This window comes from Pantherophis guttatus, chromosome 2 (genome assembly GCF_059756535.1).
Source record: "Pantherophis guttatus breed Tessera chromosome 2, ASM5975653v1, whole genome shotgun sequence".
Taxonomy (NCBI): domain Eukaryota; kingdom Metazoa; phylum Chordata; class Lepidosauria; order Squamata; family Colubridae; genus Pantherophis; species Pantherophis guttatus.
This window is the reverse complement of record NC_142064.1, coordinates 57,482,063-57,503,421: the sequence shown is the minus strand read 5'-3', so window position 1 is coordinate 57,503,421 and position 21,359 is coordinate 57,482,063. Positions and strand designations below refer to the sequence as shown.

The 21,359-nt window shown below is 37.3% G+C and overlaps 1 protein-coding gene across 1 annotated transcript; it reads right to left on the bottom strand.

The window, feature by feature from the left end:
* Positions 1 to 2,121: 2,121 nt before the first annotated feature.
* On the bottom strand, positions 2,122 to 13,467 carry ISOC1 (isochorismatase domain containing 1). Its single transcript, XM_034410005.3, has 5 exons — positions 12,693 to 13,467; positions 5,767 to 5,886; positions 5,453 to 5,656; positions 5,212 to 5,328; positions 2,122 to 3,235 (listed from the first exon to the last, which is right to left on the bottom strand). The coding sequence occupies exons 1-5, from the start codon at positions 13,416 to 13,418 to the stop codon at positions 3,089 to 3,091; spliced, it is 1,314 nt and encodes a 437-aa protein (XP_034265896.2). The 5' UTR covers positions 13,419 to 13,467; the 3' UTR covers positions 2,122 to 3,088.
* Between the last annotated feature and the right edge of the window lie 7,892 nt (positions 13,468 to 21,359).

Sequence of the window (21,359 nt, the reverse complement as noted above, 5' to 3'; positions counted from 1 at the left end):
CCTCTAGAAATTGTTTTAATAGTAGAGGTGAATTCTCTGAATCTCAAAATAGCCTCCAGATAGTTTACCAGCATCTGGTTGCTCCTATCTATGGGATAATCTACATTGAGACCATCACTTCAAACGTGCTTAGGAAAAACAGCTTTATCTGAAAATTCCTTTCACCTGCAAAAGCTGCAGATTCCAGCAGGCCCAATGTATTTCTGAATCAAGATCATGGGACTTTAAAATCCCGTTAGGTTTATTTTGCCTTGCTTTGGACAGATGGATTACCAGAAACTGCAGCTTAATTACCTGAATAAAAACACACTGAAATAACTTGGGTGTGGAATTGCATTGGCTACCACTAACACTGCTCACCCTAGAACAGATGCAAATGTTTATTTACTAGCTAGTGCAAATCTCAAAATTCATCAGTTTTTTTTTCCTCCTTCTGTATTCCTTAACATTTATTTATTGCACTAGGGAATAAACTTGGAAAGATGGTTTCATCCCAGGCCGCCCTCTCCTGCTGGGAAGTACCCAGAAACCTGAGAGGAGGGAACAGGTCCACAATAGCCTAAAATGACCAATAGGAGATGGACAGACCCAGCTCCCTGGCAGCTAATGCCATGACCTATCATATAAAAATGGTTACTTGTGGTATGTTTGTGCTAGAGTTCAGGGGACACAAGGACAAGTCCTCATATATTTAGAGCTACAAGGCTAACATATTCTCCAGGAACTATATGAATCGAATTGAATCCATTCCTTCTCAAAAGTGTTTTTTTAATGCATTTAATACCATGCCAAAAAACCTCCCCAACCCCCCCCAAACCCAATGATCCAAATTATTATTCTTCCTCTCCCTAATATACAATTAGAAGTGAGATGCCCTCTATCTCAGGGTTTTGGGCTTCTCAAAGGGGAACACAGAGCACAATATCTTTAAAGCACCAGGCTTAGAAACTCTGGGCAGAGAGACTCTTCCAGAAGCACTGTGATAACACAAAGAAAACTCTTTTCTAGATGGGAAGGAGCACGTTTCCACTTTATCACTATCTTCTTGGTCTTAACAATCATTTTCTCAATCTCTCTCATGGAAGAAGTGGAAAGGATAGTAAAGGGAGATTCTAGTTGATGATACTTATGAAGCAACAAATCTATGCCTTATCTAGCCTAAGGAACACAGCTCTGGAAAATGATAGTCTTATTAAAAGGGGTAGGTTTTATTCCACAAGCTAAATGATTTATATGTAAATAGCACAAAATACATCACCTGCCTGCATATCACATGGAACTATTAAGTACCAGGTAATCATGAAATGATAATTGGACATCTCTGTTGAAGAAACCAGGAGTTTCATTTTATATAGTACCTTAATCCAGGGAATGGCATAGTGCATAACTGTAACCACGTGAAAGGACCTTTTCTTCCTCAATGATAAACTATTCATGTTGCATGGCAAATCAATTCTGAAACTGAGAAACTACTTGCAGTTCTGTAGAGCTGTTCACATCAGAAAAAAATGGAAAAACATTGTGGATATCACCTGTGCATACTCAACAGTAAATAAGGTTAAAATTCCAGTGATTGAATTGAGGGAGGCAATAGAGTTTTTGTTTGAACATCCATTTATCATGATGCAATATATTGGAATACATTTATAAGTTATGTACAGCTGCTCATTTATTCCTTACTCTGCTTGATAATATTTAGTTGTGATTCTTCAAAATATTTATCTTTGTCTCAGTACCATGCTGTGCTCATTTTAATTTGTGACAGCTTTATGTTTTCTTTAAAGTAAAGTGTGTTTTAAATGATATGCTACCTCTGGGTCAGTGGACTGAATTTTTCAAGATAAAGGGAAATTTACTGATGAGACAAGTTCTTTATAAGCAAAATCAAAGATCAAACTTTACATTACATGCATCTTTTTAGAGCCAACATTTGTGGTAGACTGTGGGGCGCAAAGAGACGTTTGAAGTTTCCAACTATGAACTGTTTTCATTTAAAAATCTGTATTATGATTGTTTTCAATATTGCAAAATACATTTCATATAAAGCCACATGCATTTTTCATATAAATGTTAGAACACTTTGAATCATTTATAAGACAAATGAATTAGCTATAACAAGAGCAGGATTACTCAAATTTATTTCTAGCTATAAAACAGTACATCAAAACACTCTATTAAATCAGCCTTTTTTTTAAACAGTATTCAGCATCTGTATTTCAAAATGCAGCATAAAACTGATGCAGGTTTTACTAAATCTTTAATTTACCAGAATTAATGCAGAAACCAGATGGAGTTCATTAAATCTATACATTCAGGGATTAAAAATAAATCCCTCAACACATCCTGAAAGAAGTTATTTCAACATTTGGAAATGAGAAGCTTGAGCATCTTCTTCTGAATATTTAAAAGTAAAATAAAATATCCTACTTCAGTGTCATCAATCTCTCATATATTTCCATTAACAAACTGACAGAACTGCTTGGGATTTGGAAGTGAACATTATACAATTTTCCAGTTAAAAACTTACAATAAATGATTTTGCAACAGCATTTAATAAAATCCTGAATAATTAAGAATCACCCTAGCTATATCACAAATAATTATGCATTAATATTATTGCCTTCTCTAATGATTAAGCAACCATCTTCTCTATATCCTGTTTCATTTAAAATACTGTTTCATTCATAGAATGTTAAAATATAATTAACACATTTATCTATGTTACTCATTAATTATACGAAAAGTAAAACAATTCCACAGTACATTTATTCATTCAGTCAAAAAGGTTTCACAAAAATACAGGGGTTGTGTTTGAGGAGTTAAATTACAATCAGTGGGTACAATACTGACAAACATGTACCTCTAATTTAACCTTTGTTCTGAAAAGATGACCCTACAGTACTCCAAGACTCAAAGAGCTATAACTATAAAATATACCAGCACCTGAAAAGCATAATATAACAAACTCTGCTAAGGCAAGCAAAATACATCAATTGATAGGCGTGTATGAGAGATTATACATCTGCATGTGAGAGAGTGTATTTATGTATTCATAACATTTTCCTCTGTCAAATTCTTTTAAGAGTATTTATACTTTAGAAAGAAGTCCCGACTCTGGAGCACTTGCTTTAATGAGGTTCTGGATTTCTTTGAATTTGGGATGATCTTTGTCAGCTATCAGCTGCAGCAATACAGCTTCACTAGTGGTAACAATAATCCCAGTGCGAGCAAGGCGCTGGAAAAAAGAAAACAGACAAATAAAGCCGATTATCTGCTGAGAAACATTTGAACAATAAACCCACAGATTTTACAATTCCCTCATAACAGTGCATTATAATTTATCTTAAACCAGAAAAGCAACTGTTTTGAAAATAGTTCCACTTCACTGAAATCACATTTTAGATCAATAATACAAGGATAATAAATAGCAATTATATAAAAACTAATAAATAAATAGCTTCCGGACATGGTTTTTATCATCAATTTTCATTTTTTCCTGTTCCTTCACAGAATTTTATGGGGGTCTGGACAGTAATATCTTCCAGTTATACCACTCCAACATTTTCCCATTTCTTTGTCCATTTTGCTTTTCATAATGAATATATTTAAACAGTTAAATGTGGAATAGATGCATTGATTTGCACATTAAAGCACCATACTCACATAGTTGCTAACAGACAGTTCTTTATGCCCTTGACGAAATAAATGAAGTTTGGGATACCTCTTATGTTACATTCACCTTTGTGTCTGTATTCTGAGAAATCCGTCCCATAAAGGAAACATACTTTGATGATTTTCATATAATAACAAGATAGGAAGAGCTTGGAGTTTCTTTCAAAGATCTTAGCAGAATATTAATTCTAGTAATTGTATTGTGTTTTATTCTTGATATTTTATAATTGTTCTAAACTGCCTTGGGTTTTGGGATGACAAGAAGCGTTGGATATACATTCAATATTATTATTAAAAAATCAGAATAACTGAACTGCTTTTGATAATAGTCAATATCTACAGTATATAGAAAAGATACCATTCTTTGCTTTCAGAGGATAACTATAAATTACATTGCCAGTAAAAATCCTCAAGTAATAAGCAAGCATTTTATATTGCCTAAAACCTTGACTAATCTGCGCTACTGAATTTAATGGGGACAAGTGTTGTCTGGATGCTGCCCAGAGTCATTTGGTAGAAAAATGGGCAGCATATAAATTTAATAAATAAATAAATAAAATATAGATGCAATTATTGACTTTGCATAAGCTAGACAGCTCTTGCCAAAGTTCAAAAATCAAAACCAAAAAATTTGCTTAGTTACATTAGCTTAATAAATTCTTCTTCCACTGAACATAAATCTATGCATATATCCCAAGATAATGGTGCATCTTAATATTTGTTAACTACCATCATTATTTTCTCTAATTAAAACAATAAAAGAAAAATAGTTTAAGAGAGTTAAAATACTTTCTTCTATTATTTTGTTGGTATAAGAGGACTCCACGTGTGTCAGAGTTCTGTGTCTCAAATACTAGGATTCTTCTGCTCATCATGTATTACTGTACTATATATAAAAATCAGAACTGGAGTAGTGCATCATATCATTTAAGGAATAACTGAAGAAAGCATGTTACCTAATGCAACCATCCTGTTCTGGCAAATTTCTATATGCTGTTTCTATAGATGTTCCTTTTGAAATATTTTTAAGAATTAATTTCCTTAGGGATTTTGCTCCATTTTCAGCCTGGTATTACTATAATTTTTTTCACCTGTTCCTAAATCAAGATACATTTAAAATTGATTTTGCTTATGTTTTGTGAGATTGATTTTTCTCTCAAAGCAGAAAGGATAGCTGAAACCTTTGTCATACATCTTTATTTTAGTAAGCCATTTAGTAAACTAAATCATTCTACAAATAATTTCATGTTTTCTATGCTATCCCAGATTTTCTTCGAATGTATTCTCTTTTCACCCTTATATTTTTAATTTTCAGTTACTGCTGCCAAAGAAATAAGTAAAATAGAGACTATATGGATGCTAACAATGGTAGGGAAGTCATATACAGTCATAAACGTGTATACTGTTTTAAAAAATAGAAAAATGTTTTTCCTTTTCTGTGCCACAGAAATATTTGAAACTACAGGAATATAATACTTATAATTGTTACAATCTAACCATTACTGAAACCAATCTCACATAACTATCTAATAAAATTACCTCCAGAGCAAACATTCTATCCATCATACTTCTTGAAGAGGTTGCATCAGCCACAATATGAACTTCCAAACCTCTGCCAATTAATTCCAGGGCTGTCTGCTGAATGCATACATGAGTCTTGAAGAAGAATAAAAGTAAATTGTATCAGCAATTATTATATTTACAAATGATATTTTACCTTTATTTCAATAGTAATACTGCTCTAGGAAAACTACAAATACATGGTAAATGAAATACATACTTCTACTCCAAATAAAACAACACTGCGGATTCCAGGTATCTCTGCTATAGCAGCCTCAACTTCAGGCAAGACCATAGAAAACTTTGTTTTAGGTAAAACAAGTTTAGCTCCAGTTAAGTCAATTTCTTGTACGGTGTTTCCAAGACCTTTAGGATACTGTTCAGTTACAATGATTGGGATGCCTAAAATCCGTGCACCTTGAAGCTGCAAAGATTAAAAAAACACAGAAAAATGAAAGTTTATTTAAATAATAAAATATAAATAATAGTACAATTAAAATAGTACTTGACCTTCAAAGAACCAAATATACATACCAATCGTTGGCTTACGCTGATAATATCTCCAAAATACTTGATAGCAGGTCTGAATCTTTCTTGCATATCACAACAGAAAAACACAGTGCTCGATGGTGTAAGATTGCCCAATGTAGTTATCTGAGATAAAGAAAGAAGGGAATATTAATTATGGGTGCCATCCCATTTTACTTAAAAATTGTCTCATTGTTCTCAATTCAAGGAGGTATACTCGGGATCCCATTGTTTAAACAGAAATACTTTAAATGGGTGGAAACCCAAAGCCATACTATTTTTGTTCAGCAGAATATTTAACCCTATCTTAGAATCACATATTCCCAGGTTAATATTTTCTAATTCATAAAACCTCTCTTTTAAAACCAAGCTGCTTTAGTAAGGAAGTCTATTGTTTGTGAAAGAGAAATCCAAACATCCTTCAAGTGTGTGAAGATAGTAATATAGTTTTGGTATCTTTATCATTATCTTTGAAATGTATGAATGCTTTATGAGACGAATCCAACACCTTGGGGTTTAAACCAATATTTTATTTATTGATCAGATTTTTAAAAAATCTACTTTAAACAAGTAACCATGGGGGGCTAAATATAAGATACTACATGAAAATTAAATAATAAAAAAGATCCTTTCATATATTACGTATGTTGCTAAGGCACTTTGAAAGCAAAGCTTACTTTTTTAAGTTTAGCAATTCATTGTTTTTCCTCATTCAAATATTACTGCTGAGATGTAGTTATCTTATTTTTTCATCAATAATGTTTTCAGTAGGAGTGCTAGAGGAGTAATACCTCTCTAAAAAAAAAAACCTTGGTCCAGATGGCCCAGCTGGTAGCACCTCGTAAGGGCCCCTATCCAGTGTTACAGGACAAGATGGTCAACTGTTTTGAAGGCGGAAGAGAGCTTTATGCCCCAACGGCCACTGCCTTGTGGCTATATCTACTACTGGAAAAGGCTTCAGGAGTCAACTTCGAGGCAAAATCCGGAGCCAGAGTCCCGGAAGCAGTTCGTGACTGTGTACAATCACGTTCTGGTAACTCCTGCGATGCAGCTGGAACTAATCGTATTGGCTTTGCCATTCCATTGAACTATTTCAGCGATGTGGAGAGGGGGGATCTTCTGGTTGGGTAACAGTCTATCCTCCATATTAATCTACCCAGGCCTCATGCTCTGGAGAGGACACTCCAGCTTTGCATACAGCATTGAAACAGCACGGGAAGTGGCAGTTACCAGTAAGGGATTGCCACTCTCAAATTGGCTTTTTTAGTCACACTAGATGCTGTTTTAGGACCTCTTTCCAGAGCACGATACCATAGTCTCTTGAGACTGAAGGATGCCAATGAATGTTTTCAGTGAAATGTTTTCAGAAAGAGCCTTGGTGGCGCAGCAGATTAAAGTGCTATTAAGTAGCACCAGCTGCCTACAATTACTGCAAGTTCAAATCTCACCAGGCTCAAGGTTGACACAGCCTTCCATCCTTTCGAGGTAGGTAAAATGAGGACCTGGATTGTGGGGGCAATAAGCTGACTTTGTATAAAAAAGAACACCGCTTAAGGGGCCCCAAAAGCCCTACTAAGCAGGTATATACAAAAGTATGAAGGCTATTGCTTAACGCATTGTAAGCCGCCCTGAGTCTCCAGAGAAGGGCAGCATATAAATCGAACCAATAAATCAATAAATAAATAAATGCTAGATCCAAAGCACTAGAAGTGAACCTTTGTGATATAGTGTGATTGAGCTGCTGAACTAGGACCACAATGATTCAGGTACAACTCTACACTTGTTGGGAAATAGAAATCTGACAAATGAATGTGCACAGAGGAGCATCTTTTTCCTTATCTCAAAGAAAGTTCAGGGATCCTTCAGAGAAGCATCTCACATAGTATGAGAAGCTGTTGACAGAAAAAAAAAATCCACTTTTTCCTATGTGATTATACGCATGTGAAAATCATTATCATTATCACCATTTGCTTCAATACATTTTTCTTATTTCCTGATCACTATTTTTCTCCTTGGAATAATTCACAAGTTTTATACTTATTTGATATTACTAATACATAAATATTAATTGATTTATGACCTGCCTACCTGTTTTGGCAAGCAATTATAAAAGAGACCTTTATGATAACTAAGTTCTATGATAGCTGAACAGACTGAAAATCTGTTCATATTAACTTGGAATATATTCTATTAATTTCAATAAAAGTATTCCTAAAAATGTGTAGGCTAATTAGAACGTTTAGGTTGCAATTCTAAGCTAACATATTTCAGAGTAGGCCTGATTCAACTCAGATGGATTTTTGTTTGAGTACACATTCACAGAACTATGCTCTCTAAGTTTAACTTCTGAAGAAAGAACAAGCAGAATTGAAGTATTGATGTTTCATATGCATAAATACATAAAGGAAACTGTACTGTTTTATGTCTGGTTTGTTTTTCTATTTTAGGTTCTGGCCAACATCAAAACTGATTTCACTATATATAAGCAGTCACTAGAACTTGAAGATGTTCTATGAGATCAGACACTATTCTAACATGTCTTGGTACTTTTCCCTAAATTCTTAAGAAACTGGAAATAATATGATTATAACAGTACTAATTTAACTTGTGTTATAAATTAAATCATTATTTCACAAACTGTAATTAAACATATAGTGTATCTGCAACAAGCAAACGAGCAAAATCAAAGAGAAACGCATGTCATACATATATTGTATGTCTTTCAAGTTACTACAAATTAAGAAGTTCATTTTAATACCAAATACTTCTTTATGCAACACTGAATATAAGCATATAGCTATTACAAAAAGCAGATATCTAATGGCAGTCTTATATTAATATCTAAAAATGCTATATAGTGTAATTTAGCCCATGGAAGAAAAAAAGAAGGGCTTGAAAAAGAACATTTTCGGGTTCCTCTAAAAGCTGCTGCTGAATTGTAGTATTTCAAGGAATAGAAGATATGACTTTATTGACTTTATTTTTTTATTTATTAACTGCATTGTAGTTAACAGTATTCAAAACAATTAAATTAAGATTAAATGTTGTTCCATACTTGGCTATTTGGAGTCCAATCTCTAGTAAAGCCAGCTTCAATATTATGCACCCCCTTTTAAGTAGAGAAAGGGGCTCTTTAAAATTAAATTTAATTTTAATCCTTCATTTAATCCTCTCTCCCCTTCTGTTCCAATACTGCTTCTTTGTTTGCTCTTTTTTTGCGTAAACATTGAGGCTAAATCTAGCCCTTGACCCAAAAAAAGACTGCATATCCCTGAGTTTTTTTAAAAAAATTCCAGCCAAATGAAACTTCTTTCAGGGGTATTAAATATTCATTCAGAGTGTAGCACTTTCTCACCAAATGCAGGAATACAAGATGTCTTGCTTAAGACTTCAACCTTAAAATGATAAATTCTTGAATCTTATTGTTTTGTTTAATGTAAAACAAATGCTATATACAATATAACACCAGAACAACATAGAATGATTTTTATGACTGATATACTCATAAAATGTAGATATTGAAAATGCATCTACATCAGTCTAGTACCACTGTCACATTTTAACAGAAGTCAAGGGTAAAGAGAATTGACTGAAAAATGAATGCTTTAACAATAAATTCCAAGGGCTAAAAACTGCCGTAAAAGAGAAAGTGACCCATTTTTTGCACATCAGGTCTCAGGCAATCTCCAGCACATAATACTAGTATTACAGATTTCTATTGGAACCTCTCGTGTTTTGTAACATTTTATAGCCTCACTTAAACATCATGATGGCTACGTCAAGCCTATCTGATACGGCATAACAACGATGACTGAATACTGCTGATAGGGCAGAACAATAATGGTTGAATAATGTTGACTGTGTTACTAGTGAGGAAATACTAACAGTGGCTTTCAGGTTCTAAAATGTAACACAGAATGTCCTTGCTCATGGTCTATACAACATGAGGAAAGTTTTACTCAGACTGAAGACTTCTAACTGCAGTCCAATGCCATCTCTTCTCTCCTTTACTCCGTTTTATAGAGATGGCCTAGAATGGAATAATAAGATATGAAATGGATATTGCAACTGGGGTAAATTGAGACACCTCTCTTGGGTAAACTAAGGTAAATTGAGACACCTCTCTTGGGTAAAAGCAAGGGTAACTCTAAATCCTGCATGGGAGGTTTAGAGCAAATACTTCACAGTTTGCCATATCGACTATCCTCTGTTAATTTTATTTCAATAATCAGCAGCATTGGAGCTCTAAAAGAACATATGTTATTGCATAGAGATGCTTAACTTTCTGTAAAATTTTCATTTACTTATTTATTTATTTGTTTGTTTGTTTACTTACTTATTTACTAACTAACTAACTATCCATTTCCGTTGGAAAGGGTCTCTGGGCAGTGTATAATGCCAACAATAAAACCAAACATTAAAATCAGAATAATTTAAGCTTAAAAGTTTTAAAATTATAAAAACATTCTAAAAATTTCAGAAGGTGAAGAATTCCAAGATGGGGGATTGACAGTTGCTAATAGAGGCGGCCGGGGGGGGAGGGTTCATATGGTTGTGTGGGCCTCTATGTCCCCCACACAAAGTTACACAGTCATGTTTTGACCCCTTTGCAGAAGGCCAAAAGATTGGGGGCTTTCCTCCACCTCTGAGGGCAAGATGTTCCACAATGCAGGGACAATGGCTGAAAGGCCCTCTTCCTGATTTAAAATGGAACCTAGTAACAGCATAACATTATAAAGGTTATAAAGATGTTTGGGTGCTTCAAAGTCAGTGTTTAATAATTGATAAAGATGTAATAGTCATTTATTTTTATACTCTGATAATGAGAATCTGAAGCTACCTATATTTACTTTTTAGAACCTCTAAAATACTCAGTGTTACAAATGTTTCTTTTGGTTCATATATTTTGCGCCACATAATTCAACCTATGAACATTCAGTCAGAGCAGCCACCAACCTGCCCGAGGGCCTGGGACTTGCAACTCCTTGTCAGCTTCCCCACTGATTTGGTTGTGGGAAGCTGGCAGGGAGTTGCCTGCCTAACGACTTTAGAGATTCAGTTAATGACAACAACCAGCAACAAAGATTGCTGGATTATGACTATCCAGCAGATCAGCTTTAGGCTAACAAGACTGACCAATTTCTTTAAAGGCTTAAAGGCATTCCTGTAGACTCGTGTGATCAGCTAAGATCAATAGCAGAACTAAGAAATAAGTCCAATAAAATCAGTGGGACCAATTCATGTGGTTTAATCTGGATGTTCAGAGTTACGAAATCCCATTCACAAGGCACTTCAGCCAAGATCACCTTCTATGGCAAACTATCATTCCCTCCACCATTTATAATTGTCATTAAAGTGTGATCTGGGAATACTCAAGCTTTATCCAATTTTATCCATTGGTACTTTCCCGCTACCATTAAAACTGAACGAAATTCACTGATTATTAAACTCAATGTTCCTCATTCTGAATATTCTGAACAAGGAGTCAATAGAGATGCCAACCTTAACATAGTGTTGATTAGATTTCCTAAGCAGGGAGTGGGATTCTTCTCTGCTGCCTGCTTCATTCCCATCCTGGATCACGCACAGATCTTCTCTTCTGCCTACCCCTCTCCCTTTACTTCCACATTGGCTAGAGAGCACAGCACTGCCTAATCTAGTGCAGAACTTTCCAAGGGTTAACTGCAGCTGCTGCTGTTCGAGGTAAGTGATGGAGTTTTCCTGAAAGCACTGAGGGCGAAGGTTAAGGGAAGATGCAACTAAGGAAAGAGGAGCAGGAAAGATGAAGGATTTGTTCTTTCCTGGGGATGGTGGTATGCGCCAAGAGAGAAAGAAGCAAAATGAGATGAAGAATGAGGTCACAAAGCAACAGAGGCTGAAATCCCTGTAGCGGGAGGTAATGCTGGGCTATGGAGAGCGGGAACAGCGAGCTTGCAGAAGTAAATGTCCCTTGAACGGGCTGCAAGACAAGTTTCTGATCATTCCCACAGCCAACCAAGAAATGTCCACGATAGCTTCGAAAACCATTGCTTGGTGGGAGAAGGTAGTCCTGCAGCAGATCACTGACCTCCAAGATCCTCTTCACGCACCACAGAATGGTTATTCAGCATAGAAAACATCACTTTTTTTTTTGCTGGATCAGCCTGACCAGGCTTTAGTCTGCCTAAGCAATAAACTAGCAAGAAGTGGAGTCTCTGCTACAGAGGTTATATTCTCTGTAAAAGTTAGAGAGTTGGATTAGAACACCTACCTCCAAAGTCCCTTCCAACTGTTACACGCGTGCGCACACACACACACACACATAGTGGGAATGAGCTCTCCGAATCATTATAGCATTTGTTATTCTTTTGGTGCTGGCAGCCAATGAATTGGGTTTAACCAATGTGTTGAATAACACATTGTTGAATCACACATTGAATAACCAATGTCGTGTGGACTAATCTAAACCGGTGTACAAGCCGGAAAGACTTTGTTTTTAAAATGCCCAAGACCAAAACCATGTTTTACTTCACATGTTCCCACAACATGCATGTTAAAGGTTGTTCCCATTCTCAGGATACACAATCGATGTTAGAAGCCATGATGGATTGGTTCAACACACTAGGACAAACTCTGACTGGCTAGTTAATGGTGTTGGTGCAATCCAACATACGTAGCCATTTTGTTAAGGGAACCAAAACTGACTTGCAGAAGGTGCGCAAGCTGGCTCTGACCACTTCGCTGTTGTCCAGCGGATTTCACCTTTTCCCCCCCAGCGTCAGGTGGGTGTGGACGGCTCCCACAGGACGCCGGATGGCGAGACTGCCTTCGCTTCAATGATCGAGAAGGCGCTGTTCTTGCATTCACTCAGAGACATTCAAACACACACATACACACAGCCGTGCACGCCAGGGCGCGCGCGCAAAACCTTGCTCTTTTTCGCCGTCACCCACCTGTATCTGCAAGGGCACGAGGCGCAATTTGCACCGCTCGTTCACCAGGAAGCCCTTGGGCAGGTCGATGTATTGGCTCCACTCCTCGGAGAAGAGCTGCAGCACGAACTTGCGGTGCATGTCGAGCTGGTCCCCGTAGAGGTTCAAGAACTTCTGAATTAGCATCTCGTAGCCGGAGCCGTGTGGCACCGTCGAAGGTCTGGCGAAGACCGAAAAGCAAAAGAGCACCGGCACAGACCCAGAGCCGCCACCGCCGCCGCCGCCGCTGCTCCCGCCGCCGCTACTGAGCGGGAGAGGAGCGACGACGGCTGAGGCTTCCGAAAGCTGCTGTTCCGCCGCCGCCATGTTCGCGGGCAGCCGCTCCAGTTCCGCTCCGCCGGCGCAGCTCCTCCTCCTCCTGTCACCGCCGCCGCCTGGCCAGACAGGAGGCGCCGGCGGCCCCCAATCGCGGCTTCTGCTCCTCCTTCTCACCATAGGAACCTGTCCTGGGATGGGCGAGTCACGGCCAGGTGGGGACGCGGAAAAGGAAAGGTCGCTGCTCCCTTCTTGAAATGGGCAGCAAGCCGTGTGGTGGTGGGGCGGGGGAGGGGAGAGCCTCGCTCCCACTGGCCCGACTGGTGCGCAGACGGGCGGGCACCCTGGGCTGTAGAGGCAGCGGACCGGGACGGCAATGAGGCGCTGTCGCTGGGGGCTGCGGCTCGTGGCCAAGCCTTCGCCGCGGCGCATCTGAAGAGGAGGTTTAGAAGAGAGGGCGGTCTCTCAGGGAGGCCAGACTGCCACTCGTGCCCGTTCCCCTCCTCAAAAGGGGCTATGCCAGCTGTGCCCGGCAGCTGTGCATTACGGTACCTCCAGTGCATGTAGCGAGCCGAGAAAATGGAAGGGAGTCGATAGTGATGTGGAATAATGTCAAGCAGAGAGAATCGTACTGTCCCTTTTTTTAAAAGACATCTTACAAAATCAAATTTAAGCACAATTTATTTATTGTATTTATTTATTTGTTCAACTTGTATGCCGCCTTTCTCTGAAGACTCAAGGCAGCTTACAATGCATTTAAAAACCATATATAAAACATTAAAAGTTAAACCATTAAAAACAATTAAAACCCATTCACACCATTCATGGCCGGATCTCGCCAGATCGCAACAGCGAGATGAACGGCCCCAGGCCTTGCGGAAGAGCCAGGTCTTCACCACTTTTCAGAAGGCCCATAGGGTGGGGATGGTCCGGACCTCGGGAGGTAACTGGTTCCAGAGAGCTGGGGCAGCCACAGAGAAAGCCCTCCCCCGCGGGCCCACCAGCCGGCATTGTTTAGCTGACGGGACCCTGAGGAGACCAACTCTGTGGGATCTTACCGGTTGCTGGGAGCTTTGTGGTAGAATTTTTATTAATTATTATTAATTATTAATTAATTAATTAATTAAAATAGAACCCAGTTCTATCACAATTATTAAAATAGAACCCAGTGACAAATTACTGTTATGGATCCAAACATTCCACATAACTTTGTTGCGCTCTGAGATGATAAAATTGTCCGCTACTGAAAATTAACTAGAAGAATTCCAAATCAACGCATTTCATGAATGGTATTTGTCAGGCTGTAAATCTGGTAGAATTGGAGATGCCAACCTAGGCTCTTATGTCCTGGACCTTCCCAACCATGGCTAAGAGACGGATCCATCTGTGAACCAGTCAAGTAGCTTTCATTTTCATTTTCATTAGTGGTGCAAACAAAGGGGAAATGTTTCCTGTATTGGCACTGAAATACAATGAAGCAGCTTCCCCTTGGCTCTTATTCATACTGCTGGAGCCAAATACACAAGTACATTGCCACTGTTCTATCGAATTATTTATATGCATTGGTTATCTCTCATATCCTGTCTCCAATTAAATGTCAACACATGGCATTTCACCATTGTGCTTGGCAGTCTTTTTTGCTCTTATGAAAACAAGATTGGTATGGAGAATCCACTGCTGGATGCTGAGGTTCTTCCCACAAGTCAGGCCATAATGAGCATTATGAGGATGGTAATGGTGAAGGCCTCAGAAAGTGCAGATGGGTAGAAACACCCATCAACAATGCTACTGTTCTATTAGAAACAGATGAAAACGGAGTCAATAGAATCAGAACTGCGTCTCTGTTACTGTGCTTAACACATTTATTTATTTATTTATTTTATTTTCTGCCTTTATTATTTTTATAAATAACTCAAGACAGCAAACATATCTAAAACACCTTCTTCCTATTTTCCCAAAAGCAACCCTCTGAGATGGGTTGAGCTGAGAGAGAATGACTGACTCAAGGTCACTCAGCTGGCTTTCAGGGCCAAGAGGGGACGTAAAACTCATGATATTTTTGTTTTCTAGCCTGATACCTTAACCACTAGAGTCCAAACTGCCTGAATATTTCCTATTTCAGACTTCAACCATGCCTGTGTTGGTGGCATACTTTTATATTTGTTCCAGATCTAGTGCAAAAAAACCAAAAAAAAAAACAAAACCAAACACTATTTGGTAACTCAGAAGATTTTTTTAAAGTTTTTTTTAGATGTTTGTTTATCCTGCTTTTATTATTTTTATAAATTACTCAAAGTGATGAACATACCTAATACTTCTTCCTCTTCCTGTTTTCTTTACACCACCAGCAAAAATAAAAGGATATGATATAACTCAGTAGCTAGTCAAAGTAACATATAAAAGCAAATTTCAGATGTTGATACAAAGTATGGGCTGCCTTTCTGGCTTCAACTCACAGATGGGAAGGACGGAAATTAAATTTAATTGTTAACCTGATAATTTCCCCTTTAATTTCCCGTTAATAGCTAATGTGATAAATTCCCCTTTAATTTTGATTTGGCAGCAAGTTTTGGAGTATAGGAATTTTCACAAGGCTTATTACATGCAATATATAATAATCCTTTTATATATTTTTTAACCCTGAAGCTGTTTAATTTTATCTTCATGATTTTAAAAAAATCTCTAAGGGTTAGTGTCTTAAGCTCCAAGGCTTTGTTCCTTAAAATGCATCAATGCCTTCCAAATGCTATTTCACCAAGGCGCCGGCAATATATCCACCTTGCCAGAGGTAGTAGGACTGGTAGAACCTTCAGGGATGGGCAGTTCTTCAAGTAACCTACCTTATGTTTGTAGGACTTTGACAGTGACAAGCAGCATCTTGAACTGTACCCATAAGGTTTCTGGGAACTAGCACATCTCATGTAATCATGATGTTACATGGGTATTTGCAGTGGGCCTATTACTCCCCATGCTTCTGCATTACATGCAAGCCTACCTAGAATGGCATTGCAATAGTTCCATTGGGAGGTGGCTAAGGGATGAGTGAAAATGCTCAGTGCCTCCTCATTTAGGAAAGGGTGCCAATAACACACAAGATATGTTTGTTAAAAGGCTCTCCTGGCCGCAGTTGCCATCTCTCTGAGCAGGAGCTGTGAAGCCAGGAGATACCTGAGTTGCATACTAGTACCATAATTGATTTTCTGGAAATCAATTCCCCCTTTTTCAGTATTTTGAAGCACTGAATTTGAACCAGCAATTTTATCTTGCTTGCAGTATTTATTTGCTACACTTTAAAAAATTATCTGCATAGCTTAAAACTACAAAATACATTAATTAAGAAAACAAAAAAAAATGAATAAAAATAGACCAAAACTGAGACAAAGTTCAGGAAAGTGGGTCACCAGCTGCCAAAGAGTGTAAAGATTAATACAACTATTACATTGTTCCTGAAATAGACTGGAAGACACATAGCTCAAATTTATATAATGGTCTTAATATGGCTTCTTATGTCTGTAAATGGGAAAATAGACATGTTATCCTACAAAAGTGTGACAGAACACATTTTTCTCTATATGGAAGAAACATCCATGAAAGAAAACAGTAATTTAAGATGCAGTCTTTACAACAAAGTTCTTTGCATTTGTTCAAGAAAAGCCTGAGCAGTTCTGTTGAGAGACAGTCTATTCATTGCAGTGACAACCTTGGAGCTTTCTTTCAAGTTCAAGGTTCTTTATTATTATATGCTTATCTGCAATGAACCACAGTAATCTTTTGTTTTCCCTACATCATTTGTTGTCAAGTATGGTCTGAATTATCTTCCTGATTTTGACTGCCCTTTCTGGTGAACTGCCAGATTTTCTTGGCTAAACCATATAGTTTCTTCAATATCCTTAATTTAGGTGATACAGGTATGACTTCTAGAATTACTTTGTATTTGTCCTACTACTACATTAAACATGCAAATCATGTGCGCATATGCATTTATTCACTTTTTGTGCCTTTTTCCAGTGATTGGTATTTCTCTTTGCTTGCCCGTTTTATTCCTTTTAATTTAATTAATATTGTCAGTATTTATTTTAAAGCTATAGCAGTATTATTCTTTCTGGTAGTGATACATTAGATATCCTTACATAAACCATTGTTTATATAACTTTTCACCCTTGATATTTTTATACCTAAGTTACTAAATTTTCTGCCACAAAATAGGTTGTTGGTAATGGCCTTGCAATTTTTTTTAAAAAAATCCTATTAATTTAACTTGTATATTCCTGTGTGATTCCAAAAGAACTAAATATTTAGATAAAGAGATAGCACAAAGTTCTATTTCCATTCCCGCACAATTCTTTGTTAGTTTTTAGTTAATTAAAACCAGAAAAGAAAAAAGAAAAAAACAGAAAAGTTTTGCAACATTTTTCCCCTTCGCAAAGCTGGGGTGGATGTGGCCTGAGCATGACGCGTTTGGCCTGTGGGCTGCCAGTTTGACACCCCTGTGGTAGACGGTTCATTACTCAAACTAGATAACATCATCAGTGCTAGTAAGGAGTGCAGTTTGATGTCCAGCAAACCGCACTCCTTAATAGCACTGATGATGTTACCTAATTTGAGTAGTGAAAAGTCTGCAAGAAAACAAGCTCAGAGAGCACCAAGGACCCCTCATATCTTTTATCTGAATTGACGAATTAAGCCTATGGTTAAAATCTGGCAGTAAATTTTATTTAATTCAGTAGAACTTATTTCTAAGCAATCATGCAAAGAATGGCACGGTAAGAGATGGATAATAACTAGCGTTCAAAAAACAGCAGTATAAAGTAATCCTCTCCACTCTAAATTAAATATAGTATCTCTTTAGCATTTGACTATTCTAGAAAGACTATTTTAATACATCTTACAAAACTTGGATTTTTTTCTATTTTGTGCATTAGAATGCTCAAATCCTTACTACAGAAAATAATAATGAGGTTTTATATGTCCAGGTTTATTTATTTATTGGTTCGATTTATATGCCGCCCTTTCCGGAGACTCAGGGTGGCTTACAATGCGTTAAGCAATAGCCTTCATACTTTTGTATATACCTGCTTAGTAGGGCTTTGCCCCCCCCCAAGCGGTGTTCTTTTTTATACAAAGTCAGCTTATTGCCCGCACAAACCGGGTCCTCATTTTACCTACCTCGAAAGGATGGAAGTCTGAGTCAACCTTGAGCCTGGTGAGATTTGAACTTGCAGTAATTGCAGGCAGCTGGTGTTACTTAACACTGCTTTAGTCTGCTGCGCCACCAAGGCTCTTATAAACTTATCATGCAGTTTGTAATACTGGAAAGAAAATTTTATGGCACAATGAACACTTGATTGCACTTATGACTGGGTTTGCCTATAAATGTAGACTTTGATTGGCTAAGTATAATGCAACATGGGACTCGTTTATATAAAATTATTATTAAATATTATTAAAATGATTATAAATAATCATTTGATCTGCCAAATAGTGTCAGCATTGAAAAGATCAGTTCTCAACATTTATTTATCTTTTAAATAGATTCCACAACAAACTTCACCTTTCAATATTCCTTTATCCAACTGCATTATCTTTGTTATGAACCAGCCCCCTGAAATGGACAAAGGAATATCTGTGTGGATAGAAGAGGACATACCTTTAGGGTGCCAGGTTGTGAATGAAGCTCTAATATATTTTCTAATATGTTGCCCATTCCAGATACAGCATTTCTATATTCCAATGTTACCGGTACTTATTAGATAGTCCTTGAGTTATGACTGCAATTGGGACCAGGATTGCTGTGGCTAAGGGATGTAGTCATAAGCCGCCTTGAGTCTTTGGAGAAAGGCGGCATACAAGTTGAACAAATAAATGAATAAATAAATAAAGTACAATGTCACAGAATTACATTACTTAGCGAAGGCAATTCAGGCAGTCTTGGTTGTCCTAACCCAACATATGTGGATCATTAAACGAGAAGCAGAGGGAGTCCTGGGTAACTAGTGCAGAGATGCCACAGGGGAATGGGGGAGGCCTAGGACAGACTACACGTAAGCTGGGGAGTGCTTGGTATAGTATGAGGCCAGGGAATGATACGGGTAAATGATAATACAGGGAGACCATGGAGACAGAGTATAAGGTGGCTGCATTCATGTATGCAGGGAGATCAGCGAAAGAAGATGCGGAGATTGTGCAAATGAGGGGAAGGAGGGAATGTATGTGAGCAAAGAAAGAAAGGGGGACACCCACGTGACTTGTGAACTTCCATGCCAGTTTCTTCATTGACTGTGCTTGACGGAAGCTGGCAGGAAAGATCACAAATGGAGATCATTGAATATAGGTAACTGGTTGTAAGTGCAAGCTGATTCCAGGCTCCCGAACATTATTCACGACTTTGGGGGTGCTGCAACAGCTGGAACTTTGAGTACCAGTCGCAAGTCCCTTCATTCAGCACCATTGTAAGTTCAAAAAGTTGTTGTACAACTGGTTGTAACCTGAGGACTACTTGTACTACTGAAAATTTTACTTTGCTATTCTAACTCTTACTTTTTTAATCGCTCTAATCTGTTTACATTTTTTTTTTTTTGCTTTAATTTATATGCCGCCCTTCTCCGGAGACTCAGGGCGGCTTACGATGCATTAAGCAATAGCCTTCATACTTTTGTATATTTATACAAAATCAGCTTATTGCCCCCACAATCTGGGTCCTCATTTCACCTACCTTTGAAAGGATGGAAGGCTGAGTCAACCTTGAGCCTGGTGAGATTTGAACTTGCAGTAATTGCAAGCAGCAGATGTTAATAACAGTGCATTAGTCCACTGTACTACAGGCTCTTTTTACAAGGGATAAACTTCTCTTTTAATTTAGTGTAATCCCTGTTTTTCATTAGTATGTTGCATAATCCCATCTTGTTAATGGAGATGGTAAGCAAAGCTAAAAGCACCACTGATCCCTGAAATATGCTGTAAAGTGCTTTTGATATGAGGTTTAATATGTTATTGAACAAATTTTATTCTTACATTGAAGAGCTGGATCTTTACCACAGGTCTATGCAGTAATCCAGCTTCAAAGGGAAAAAGTATATTTGGAATGCATGGGGGTGGTTGTGTCTCATCTGTTGGCAACTCCTTGAAGAAATCCAGCCATTTCTTCAGTTTGCATGGCACATTTGATTTAAGGAGGTGCTAATAGATGCAAAAAGTGTGTATTCTTAGTTCCCTTTCCCCCTTCAAATCTGGATAATTACACAGCTCTAATCTGCAATATGGCGTACACATTACCTGGAATCTTAAAACAGTGGACAAGCAAACCTGGACAGATAATATTATCACATGTTAATAAAGTTTTAAGATGACTGACATCATCCGTCTTTCCATCCATAATCTAGGAAATGTATATATCTGATGAACTGAGTTGAAGTTCATGAAAGCTTATTAACGCATTGTAAGCCGCCCTGAGTCTCCGGAGAACGGCGGCATATAAATCAAATAAAATAAATAAATTTAAAAAAAATGTGTTTTAATAAAATTCAGTAGTCAGAAAAGATTCTATCAGGTACCTCCTAATTTTTTACTGCTGTAAAGTAACATGGCTCTCTTCCTCCATTAACCTAGACAAATTATTGGAATACTGTTATATCCACCATAACATTTATAATACGTTTAATCATTCTAATATTTTAAATGAGGTCAGTACATTGTTTTCTTTTGGACCAGTAAAAGGAAACATTGCCTTGAAAAGAGTAGTATTATAGATCTTAAATACTAAAGTCATGTATTTTTTAATCCTTAATATGCTGCTTGAGTGTATTTCACTGCTTTCCAGTAACCCCTTTGGAACTAAAATACACAATTATATCTTTAATGTTTTATTTCAGGAAGGAGCATGGGATGCTAAATCTAAGTCTGTCTTTAGCCATACTCTTTTTTATTTCTAAGCAAATAGCCTTCTTTATCCATTTTAGCTTCTTTTTTATTATTTTATTTTTAGAATCTTAAGAAGTATGCAAAAAAATGAACAAGAAAGTAAAAGATAAAGAACTGTGAAAATAGTCTTTGAGGTCTTGATGGCATGTTGATTTGCAGCATTAATTTAATAATACCTTAGGAAAAATGGGCATTTCTAGATGCATAGTGAAGTAAAGAAGGCTCAGCAAATTGCTAATGTTTGATGCAAAATTCAAATATCTAAAGTAGCTAGTAATTGATAAGAAATTAAAGGAAGGGGGTGTATCAATAAAAAGTAATTTATTTTATTTTCAAATTCCTTCTCTTGCTATTAATACTCTTCCCCATGAGCAATTCCTGTCAAAGCATTATCATGCACAGTGGATTGTTATCTGCCTTCCTAATTCAATGTTAAATAGGCTTTATCCCCCTGAC

Coding starts and splice junctions, on each gene's coding strand:
- ISOC1 (XM_034410005.3), bottom strand. CDS start 13,418: ATGCGCCGCGGCGAAGGCTTGGCCACGAGCCGCAGCCCCCAGCGACAG. Junction 5,887..12,692: donor TCGTGCCCTTGCAGATACAG/GTGGGTGACGGC, acceptor TCTTTATCTCAG/ATAACTACATTGGGCAATCT. Junction 3,236..5,211: donor ATAGAATGTTTGCTCTGGAG/GTAATTTTATTA, acceptor TCTTTTTTCCAG/CGCCTTGCTCGCACTGGGAT.